The sequence below is a fragment of the Pteropus alecto genome, unplaced genomic scaffold (genome assembly GCF_000325575.1).
Source record: "Pteropus alecto unplaced genomic scaffold, ASM32557v1 scaffold161, whole genome shotgun sequence".
Lineage (NCBI taxonomy): Eukaryota > Metazoa > Chordata > Mammalia > Chiroptera > Pteropodidae > Pteropus > Pteropus alecto.
This window is the reverse complement of record NW_006432943.1, coordinates 8701476-8712549: the sequence shown is the minus strand read 5'-3', so window position 1 is coordinate 8712549 and position 11074 is coordinate 8701476. Positions and strand designations below refer to the sequence as shown.

Sequence of the window (11074 nt, the reverse complement as noted above, 5' to 3'; positions counted from 1 at the left end):
AGAGGTGAGCAGCAGGCAAGCAAGCAAAGCTTTATCTGCATTTGCAGCTGCTCCCCAGTGCTAGCAACACTGCCTCAGCTCCACCTCAGATCATCAGGCATTAGATTCTCATAAGAGCACCAGTCTCTGGTGCCAAAAAGGTTGAGGACCACTGCCATAGGTCTGTTTGGCTTAACTTACTTTTCTTCATTATTTTTTCCTTTCTGCTCTTCAGACTCAATAATTTCAATTGTCTTGTCTTCAGATTTGATGATTCTTTCATCTGCTGGCCCCAAACTGCTGGTGAAACCTTCCGGTGAATTTTTCATTTCAGTTTTTTACTTTTCAGCTCCAGAATTTCTGCTTGGCTCCTTTTAATAATTTCTCATTAATATTCTCATTTTGTTCACACATCACTTTCCCAGTTTCTTTTTATTCTTTGTACATGGTTTCTTTTTGCTTCTCTGAGCATATTTAAGACAGTTGATTTAACATCTTTGTCTAGTAAGTCCATTGAATATCTGGGATTTCTTATGAATAGTTTTCTTGCAATTATTTACCTTTTGTGGCCCATATTTTCCTGTTTTTTTTTTGTATGCTTTATGATTTGTTGTTGAAAAATAGATATTTTCAATATTATAATATGGTAACTCTGGAAATCTAATTCTTCCATTCAGGGATTGTTGAATTTGCTTGTTGTTGGCTGGTACCATCTATTTGTTACTTTCCCAAATATTTTTGCAAAGTGGGTATTTCTTATTGTGTGTGGTCATTGAAGTTTATGTGTCATTGTCCCTGTGGTCTCAGTCAGTGATCTGCCCTATTTCTATAAATATAGGTCATAATACATAATAGACAAATTGTTGAACTAGAAATAGAATGACACAAAACCTGCTCATGTGTTGGGGTGAAATTTATTTAAAGTAAATTTAAGGAAGTTATCTTTGAGACCAGAATCAAAATCGAATTCCAAAAATTACTTTGGGATAGCTTCTCAAAATGAGGAAGTTAGATTTCATCCTTTTCAATATATACTTAACTCATGCCTGAAAGACAGATTTTGTTTTTGTTTTTTTAATGTATCTGTGTCCACAACCTAATGACCATCCCCTTCTGACTTACTTCACCACTTAATGGTGCCTCAAATCAGCTCTAAATGATGTTATTTTGAAAATGTTCTTGTTTTTTACTTGAGATTAAAAGGTTCTTAAGTCGCAAAATAGAGAAAATAGCAGATGCAACAAAAGTTAGCTTTGGGGAGCAAACAGCTACTTTTTTTTTGCAGTGTGGTCCCACAGGAGTCAGACTTGATCTTGAAATAAAATGTATACTTCCTTTGAAAACCAAAAATGACTTATGCTTGTGGCAAACAAATGTTAATATATAGCATTAATAATAAGGCTTACTTTAAAAACTTTTTCTCTTCTGAAAATCCCCACCAGCCAGGGGGATTGTGTAAAACTTTATTTTTTTTGTAGTTTTTATTACAAAAATAATTACTGTTTTGTTTTTCAGTTGCAAAGTTGAATGTACTTTTTCAAACTACATTTGCACTCACTTCAAGATTCAAATGTACAAGATTCTCCTGATAGGAATGGTGGTAGTGCTCCCAGTAGAAAATTGTGCTCTAAAATTTTCAGTTCGTGTTATGATGTCTGTCATTGTGGATGTGTTCCTTCTATCTTACTTTTCTCCTCTGGGATTGAGGTATTTGTCAATTATAGTTCCAAGGACTTATATGAAGGCTTTTTGGTTACTCACATGTCATTTGTGAAAATTCATTTGTTACTATGTAAATTTTTATTTTGAGTGATTTAGCTGTATTATAGACTTATACTCCTGTTTTCCAAAAATGTAAAATTCCAGTTTAATTAGTTTTTATTTTTATATTTAAAAATATATATGCTATATTTAAATATTTGAATATCTGTGACTTGAGATTTTAATTTTTTTTTTTTTGGTATTTACTATCTCAATCCATTCTTTCTCTCCAAGCTAAATAATTGTTTTACTTAGAGCAGAGGTATGTTGAGCTACTTACAGTGGTGTGTATATGTACATGGATAGTGTATGTGTATGGTGTTGATTCTGTGATTCTTGCTTCCTGGTCATCCTGAACTTCTTTATACTTAATAAAAATTTCACTTAAGGTTATGTTATTTTGAGCAGACTTCAAATTCTGCTTTTTTGTCAAATTTTCTCTGAACTCATCACAACCCTAAATTATCTTTCCCTTTCCTCAATAACTCTTACCGCTTATTTTAGCATTTGTAAAGTTAAGTCTTTTACCTTACCCCCATTAACATTTCTTCTGAGTAATGATGAACATCAACAAGAATAAGTGAGACAACATGGATCTACTTGCATATTTATTTATACTGATTACCAGACATCACAAGATACAACTGCAATACTTAAATTCATTGGCATACTTGCTTAGCATAATGCCGTATAACTGTAGTCAAAAATTCCTTTATGGATTGTTAACATAATTAAACAAGGAAATCATTACCTTGAGGTGGCTCTAATGCCTTGGTAGCCAATATAAACAACCCAAAACCTAAGCCAGAGTCACTTGAATTAGAAAAAATGAAAATTAACAGTAACTAATTACGAACAGCCAATGGGGTTTTCTCAAATAAGAAAACTGCTTTAGCTATAGCCGTCAGATAATTTCTTTGCTTTGCTTTCATGTCTTCTCTGTAAAAACCTCTCTGCTAGTTCCTGCCAGTGGAGTGTTCCTAATCATTTTTGGTTTGGCGCTGCCTGATTTGAATTGTTGTATGCTCAAAGTCTCAAAAAAGTTTCAATGTGCCTCAGTTTACCTTTTAACAGGATTACTCTAGTTCATTGTACAGAAGCCTTCCAGACTCTACCCCAGAGCTATTTCTGAGGTGGAGCTAGCTACACCATACATTGTTCTGCCTCTGCTTATGGTTGACTTCATCACTACCTGGGCTTTTCTTAATACAAACATCATTAACAACATGAGAAGTCATTACCTACACAACTTAAAGTGGCACATTCATGGTTCAGTCTCAGTTTACTCTTTATTCCATTTAGGCAAATTATAACTTTGATTTCTGTTCTTCTCACTCTCATGATTGCAAGAACATAAGCATTCTTTAATTTTATCTTTAAAAAATTTACCGTGTTTTGTGATATTTACATGTTCCCCTGATTTAACACATTATGTTTCTACTAACTATATCTAAGACGTCTATCACTTCCAACATAATAGATGCCTTTTTTGATCAGCAATACTTGCAAATACCACTTATCTGAATATTAGTATTGCCTACCCTTTGTTGTTGGTGACATTTGGTTTGTATATGTGCTTTTGTTCCTCAGCTAAATTATAATAATTTTGAGGCCAAGTACCATGTCTTGATTGTCTTTGTTTGCCCCATTGGATCCTAAAGATAGTAGTTACATAGTAAATATTTGTTAAGTTGAATTTGATTGAATTGAGAATATTCCAAGAATCTTCCCCTTTCATCTCATACAATAATTTGAAGGAAGTCTTTAATTTTTAACAGCAGAGCAAGTTTGTGTCTCAGTGGTTTAAAGGTTAAAAAAAAGTATGTTATTATAGTTAATAAAATAGTCCACATTTTCTTGAAAATTGTAGGAATATCTTGGAAATCGTACCAGCAATGTCTCTTTTAGGGCCCAGATCTTTGAGGTCAGCTCAGGTTTCTTAAATAAATCCTCAAACTAGGAAAGTATTTCCAGTGTTGTTTGCATGTAAGATTACTCAGGCATGAGACATGTATATTGGTGTCCCTATGCCCTGAAGTGAATGCCCTACAAACTGATATGATCTGTTCAGGTCTGTGATGAATTAGGACAGAGTCAAAAATTTTTAAACATTGGATATCATAGAACTCTGTGAGACTCTGGTAAAAGCTATGGATATATGTACATTTAAATATTTTGCTTGTAATTTTAGGGACATTGTTGAGCCCTAAAAACCACACATCGCAAAATAAAAGTCTTCTACTCTGGGGATGATGGCATTACAGAGACTCTTTAACTCTCCTTAAGTTCATATTGATGTTGAATCTTTTTCAACTTCTTTTTCTTTTCTTCCCTTTTCCCATTCTAAAGTTAATTGAGGAAATTTCTGTCTTACATATGAGCCTAGAAAATGAGATGACTAAGCTATTCTGGCTCTAATTAAACTTGAGTGTCCTGGGAAAGTTTTGCATAATATGTAACCAACATTTTTGTCTCTTTCACAAACAAAAATAAGACAAGGTTTTTATTTTTTATTTTTTGAAATTTTGAAAAAAGTATCTTTAGGTGAACCCTGGGGGATATGGATTTCCCCTCCTTGTAATAGCTATTGCTGCTATTACAGCATTAAATTTAGTTTTGCAACATTTTTATTTTTGAAAGTCATATAATCCCTTGCTTACAACCTTAATTCTTGTCCCACTTAGGGACTGTTATAATCTAGTAAACTGTGTGTCAGTACACATATTGGATATTGTAATGGGAGAAGGTCATAGTTCCTTCTGTTGCCCACCTGGGGATTCAACAAAACTAGTAAGCTCTTTCCTTCCAAGTTTACTTTGTCCTAAGGTTTAAGAACTATCTAAGGTCTGTCCTTGGAGGGAACACCAATTTCCAAAGGATCGTAGCTATGGCAGATGTCACTAACTCATTTATTCATTCAGTCAACACGTATTTATTGAGAATTACTGTACACCCAGTACTTTTGCAGGTACCAAGGATACAGTGGTAAGACAAGTGTAGTCCCTGCTTTCATAGAACTTTGTGGGGAGAGAGAATATATAGACCAAGAAGTGAATATTTAATATTTATATTTACAGGTATTGATAAAGGCTATAAACAAATTAAAGGAGGGTAAAGAGATTGAGTGATAGATATGGTGCTATTTGCAATAGATTGGTGAGGAAAGCCTTCCCTGAGAAGGTAATATTGAGCAGAGACCTGAATGAAGTGAAGGAGTGAGCTATGGAAATGATGGAAATATGTTTGCTGTGCTTGAGGAGCAATAGGAGGCCTATATGGCTGGAAAAGAAAGGTGGAGGAAAATAGAGTGAGGTGCGAGAGTTATATAGAGGTTTACAGATTATGATGAAGGATTCTGGATTTCATTTTAAGTCTGATGGCATGCTCTTGGAAGGATGAGACCGGGGAGAGCCATAATCTCATTTATGTTTTAAAAGTATTCTCCTGGCAATTGTATATAGAATAAACAGAAGCAGGAAAGAGGGTAAGCAAGGAGACTAATAATGACTAAGACACTATAACCTGGTGACCTGAAATATATCCAGTAATAGTTTAATGATTTTTAACACAAGTTGTTAAATTTTAGCCTAGCATAGAGAAGTTCTGCATATATATGTGACTCTGTTTTCAGTTCAGATCTTTCTCAGAGATGAGTAATTTCATGAAGGTCACTGAGAACATAAATCCTAATGCTTTAACATTAATATTTAGTGTCTTTGAAAATTAGTTTCCATTTGCTTAAAACTTTTTCCTTCTGATTAAAAATAGTAAAAATATTCTTTGTAGAAAATTTGGAAAATAAAGAAAAGCAAAAAGAAATAGGATTATAGATGATATCACCTAGAAATAGTATTTATTTTACTCTTGGCAGTTATTTATCTTAGCAGCGTTTCTGGAGGATTGCTATTTCTACTTCTATTTTATAGATAAGAACACAGAGGCCCAAGCAGACTTTAATGACTTGTTCAGAATCACCAGAGTAGTTATTGTCATATTCTCAGTGCCCTGTTGAGGTTCTCAGCCAGCTTTTGAAAGGAAGTACACTGGTAGTCAACTATCAAGCTCTAGATATGGAACAATGAATTAACTAAGTATGGTCTAACAAAGAAAATTAAGAAAGAAAAGTACAGCCATTTCCCCTTTCCCTTCTTTGTAGGAGGCCATTGTTCTTAGATCAGGTTGTAAGCTTTTGATCAACGTGGGCAATATATTTCTCCAGGAAAATAGATTCTCTCCCTGAGATTTATAACATGACCATACTACAGTAGATGTGTCCACACATTTGTTCAATATGTACGTGAAATTTTATTTACATTGAACATGTAAATTTTCTACTCAGAAAAGAAATTCTTCACCTCTGATCTAACTTCCTAAGATATAAGACTTTCATTATTTCTTAAATGTCTGTCTAGACTTCTCTTTCCGAGCTAGATTTCTTTATGAGCCTTGTTTTCTGGTTTTATTTTAATTTTTTAAAGTCTCATTTTATAATTTTTCTGTTTTTGGCAGAGACAAATACATGTTCCCTTACGGTTTCTATCCCTCATAACAAATAAGACAGTACTTTGGACTGAAGCATCTAAGAGCCAGTATTCCACTTCCATCCTTCTCTTTCCTATCATGGCAGCCCTTGATTGAGATAGAGGGACACTATGTTCCTGAGTTAGCATAGAGGCCCTGCTAACTTACATGGAACTTTGAGCACAAAGTAAACTTTAATTGTGTTAGGTTTTTAATATTTTGGGAGCTTTGTTACTATAGTGTAGTCTGGCAATCTATGTTACTTTTATATGTGTTTCATAACACGTATATAGCTTATAACTATATAATGATGGTAGTGGCCTACTTAGCATAGAAAAGTGTTCATGATCTAATACTTAATATGTCTCTCCAAGATTATTTCCCATAATATTCATACCTCTAACTTCATACTTATACATTTTTCTGGATTGAACACACCGCACTATCTCATACCTAATACTTTGACATGCTATTTCATCTCCTAGAATTCACTTTTCTCTTGCCTATCAGATACATACACATCTTTCAGATTCCAGATCGCCATCACTTTCCCAGGAAAGGCTTCTCTTGTTTTCTCTATTTTCCTTGTACATTTGGAGTTTTTTTCAGCCCCAGAGTTTTTTTCAGTTCAAATTTATTTATCTTTAGTTTTATCATTAATAATAAATTATAAACTCACAATATAGTCATTTCTTATAACCTGATGTATAGGGGACATAAATATTTGTAAATGAATACCCTACTTTTGAACAGAGGGCAGCTTAAATATTTATTGGTTAATACCTTCCTGAAAATTAGTTGACAGTCAGTTGAGAATGAGATAGGTGATGTTTTTGTATATAATTAGAGTGTTAGAAAGAAAAAGAAAATGAGAAGGCAGTTCTGTCACTTCATAGTCTAGCTGTGACCCAGTTAAGGCTCCCATTGTAATGGTCGTATACCATATTCCTGTGTCATAGGTAAGAATGTGATTGTTCATGCATGGGGGCTCTCTCACTCTCACCCACTTATTTTTCCAGTTTCCCCCATTGATATGTAATTGACATATAACATTATATTAGTTTTACGCATAAAACTGATTCGATATTTGTGTATATTGTGAAATACCATAATAAGTCTAGTTCACATCCGTCACTATACATAGTTAGAAATTTTTTCCTTTGTGATGAGAAATTTTGAGATCTACTGCCTTACTTACTATTAACTATAGTCACCTGCTGTACATTACTTCTCCAGTGATAACATCATCTCTTACTCTTCCATTTTGCTATGTGAAGTTGCTTGATACTCATGAAGACATCTCACATTTGGTAATATTCAGAAGTTCTTTGTTTTATTTGCTAGTTTGTTTTGCCTTTTTAATGTAAAGTAGAGCATGTGTAGGTACAGATTAAGGAACGAATTCTGATGTACTCACTACCTATAGTAGAAATTTACTATAGTTCAGAAGCCCCTTTCGTACCCTTCCCTGATTGCATTCCCTTCTCACCTGAAGTAATCGCCACCCTGAATTTTAATGGAAATCATTCCTTTGTTTTTTATTTGTTTTCATCATATATGTCTTAACTCTTCAATATAATGTTGTGCCTGTTTTAAAACTTTATAGTAAATGGAATCATGCTGCAAGTACTTTAATGTGACGTTTCTTTTGTGTAAGATCATTTTTGGATTCATCCACGTTGATATGTAGTTATACTTCATTTATTTACACTGCTGTATAATATCCTATTGAATTAACATACTCTAGTTTTTTTATTTATTCTATTTGTGGATGTTTGGATTGTGTCCAGATTTTTGCTGTTATAAATAATGCTTCTGTAGCATTCTCTCATATATGTTCTATGCAAAATTCATCTACGGTATATATATATAGTAATAGAATTGCTAGGACATAGAGTGTGCACGTTAAATTTTATAAATACCAAACTGTTTTCCAAAGTGTCATAGCTATTTTCTCTTTCACCAGCAGTGGAGGGACATTTCTCATTGCTCTGAGTCCTCCCTGGCAGTTGATATTATCCAACTTAAAAGATTTTGCCAGTCTGGTGGTGTGCAGTGGTATCCCATAATAATTTGAAGGGACACGTCCCTAATTACTAATGAGGTTGAACATCTTTTCATATGTTAAGGGCATGTGATTTTTTCTTCTGTGAAATTCTTATTTACTTCTGTTTTCTATTTTTCATTTAGTTGTCTAGCTTTTCCTTTTTTATTCATAGGAGTTCTTTATACATACTAATATAATAATTTGCCAACTAAATGCATTTTAAATATTTTCTTATTGACTAATTGGATATGGGAGGGGAGAGAGAAGAAGGAGCATAGAATTATTCCCAGGTTTTTGGTTTGGGCAACTGAGTGGATGATGGTGCTATTAAACTCGGACATACAATAGAGGAGGAGAAATAGATCTGGAGGAGAGGGGAGTTAATGTAATGTATTTTGAAGTTTGATGTTTCTATGGGATATCCAGGTGGAGATGTCTCATAGGAAATTGGCTATAAGGCTCTGAAGCTTGGGCCAAGTTCTGTTATTCCACATTAGCCCTGAAGGAATCTTGTATTGTAATTCTTAAACTCATTTGTCTTCTACCCATCCCAGCTTCTCTAGGCTATGGATTCTTCAGTATAAGCTTCTTATGAAATAAACGTCTCAGTCAAATGACCCATCAGACACTTCATATTAGTTATAGTTATTTTATTACTTTTTTAGTCTCTCAACAGTTAAATAATCATTCTTGATATTTCCAAGAGAGCATACCTTTTTTATCTTGAAAAACATCCAGCATATTTGTCTTACATAACACGCAGCATATCTGATTTAAAAATTCTTCCATTGCTCATTTATGTGTAGTACGTAATAATACAAGTTATTTCACAAACACTGAAAACAATATAAAAGACATATACATCTAAGAATTCTGCTTTGTACAGTTTTTCATTCAATAATACTATTTTCACATACATTTCCATACATTTCTATGATTTGGAATTACATATATAATAAAAATTATATATATAACCACCAGGAGATTCTGAGCCCTTTGGGATAATGGCAGTAGAAGCCCATGGAGTAAAGATCTTTCTGTAAAAAAACAGATTGTATGATTGTATTATCACTTTGATTACATTCACGTTATTTGAGATTCTAAGAACTCAAATAAGCTTAGAGGTAGAAAGATCTTTTAATAACCTTTAGAAAGTAGGAAAGATGAGGAAAGCAGGACTAGGGCTTCACACATTCACTAAGAATGTAGCACCCGAGCATAGCTTATAGTATAATGCCAGGGCAGAGTTACTACTGAACAGCCCAGGATGATGAACCATCCACCGCCCTGTAGGAGTAACAGCTTATTTGGTGACTGGTTGGTCACCGTTTAGGAGAACTACAATCCAGGGTCAGTTAGGGCTTGACATATACTATATGAAGGGAAATGATGGCAGAGGCAGTCTCTGTGCTGTGATTATGCTTCTCTCTTTGTTCAAGGAGATCTTTTAGACCTGTAAGAAGAAGAAAGGGGTGTAAAAGTGTGATACTCTCAACTTTGACTTCCGTCTGGATTCTAAGAACTTACTGAGTTCATAGATAACCCCTCTTAGGTGAAGTATGTGGTGAGCTTTCCTGCTGCTACACAATCATTGTGGATTACAGGGGCTGCTTTATTTTTTAAGGCCGGGAAAGACTTGGGGGCAAGTTTGACAGCTTTGCTTGGATAGTTATAGCTCTGCCTCAAGGTTGAAGTGATGTATTGACAATTTTCGACAGGTAGTCAGGGTAACTTTTGATACCCTAGAAGATGGCACCTTGGTATATAAATAAATGAAGGTAGAGGAGAGAGCATGGTACAATACACTTTTAAGCCAAGGGTCCCACAGGAAATTTCAATGCAAATATTTCTAACTTCCCAAGACTGACATTTCTTAAAGAGCAGTTCTGCAACCAATAGCAAACCTACCTTTCTTTGCTAATTGATTTCAGTATATTCTTGACGGCCTTAGACTTTGTATTCAGACATCTTTTTTCCCCGTTCTTTTTCATCGTGGCACTATAGAAGTAAATAGGAGTGAAAGTATGTATTTTTTAATTTTAATTTTCATTATGGTGACCTTTGTTAATGAAATACAGTAGGTTTCAGGCGTACAATTCAACAGTAAGGCATATATATATATATACACATTGCACTGTGTAGGAGTGAAAATATTTAAAACAATGTTGAGCCAATAAAACAGATAGGATATAGTTTTTAAGTCAAATGTATATGTTTCACTCTACATGTTTCTTTTGCTATACAGAAGTCTTAGAATCATCTCAAACCTGTTACTGATCTTTTGTGATCATCACATATTTTTATATGATTACACCAGGCAAATTATCATTAGATGGAATATTACTCACATGATCTCAACTTGTGGACATGATTGACTTGCAGGAATCACTTCAAGTTTTTCTAAGGACTTTAGATTAACAGGTTGATCACTAATCTTGATGCAGACACAGCGTGAAGTTCTAAAGAGAGGTATTCCTGCAGAAAAAGAAACAGATTCAGCAAAGGAGGTTAGCACAGTTTTCATTTCAGGCATTTAATGTGGATTAGATAGTACTTAGCAGAACCTATATTCTCCTGTCATCACATATCCACTTAACCTGAGGAGTGATCCCATTATAATACAGCTCTGAATGATTATCTGAAAAAATAATATAATCGCAGCTTGTTGGTTTTAAGATCATACCCTTGAGCATAGTTCATATGGTTAATTAAGCTAAGTTAACTGAGGAAGTATCTGTGTCATCTTCTCTCCTCATTCCTCCCCTT

General features: G+C 34.1%; 1 protein-coding gene across 1 annotated transcript in view; it reads right to left on the bottom strand.

Annotated features, from left to right (window-relative positions):
- Positions 1-8943: 8943 nt before the first annotated feature.
- Positions 8944-11074, bottom strand: part of CXCL10 (C-X-C motif chemokine ligand 10) — a 2524-nt gene continuing 393 nt past the window's right edge. Inside the window, exons 2-4 of the mRNA XM_006907638.3 lie at positions 10657-10783; positions 10217-10306; positions 8944-9761 (exon numbers count right to left, since the gene is read on the bottom strand). Coding sequence (XP_006907700.2) covers positions 9743-9761; positions 10217-10306; positions 10657-10783 — 236 coding nt within the window. The 3' untranslated portion in view covers positions 8944-9742. The remainder of the gene's footprint in view (positions 9762-10216; positions 10307-10656; positions 10784-11074) is intronic.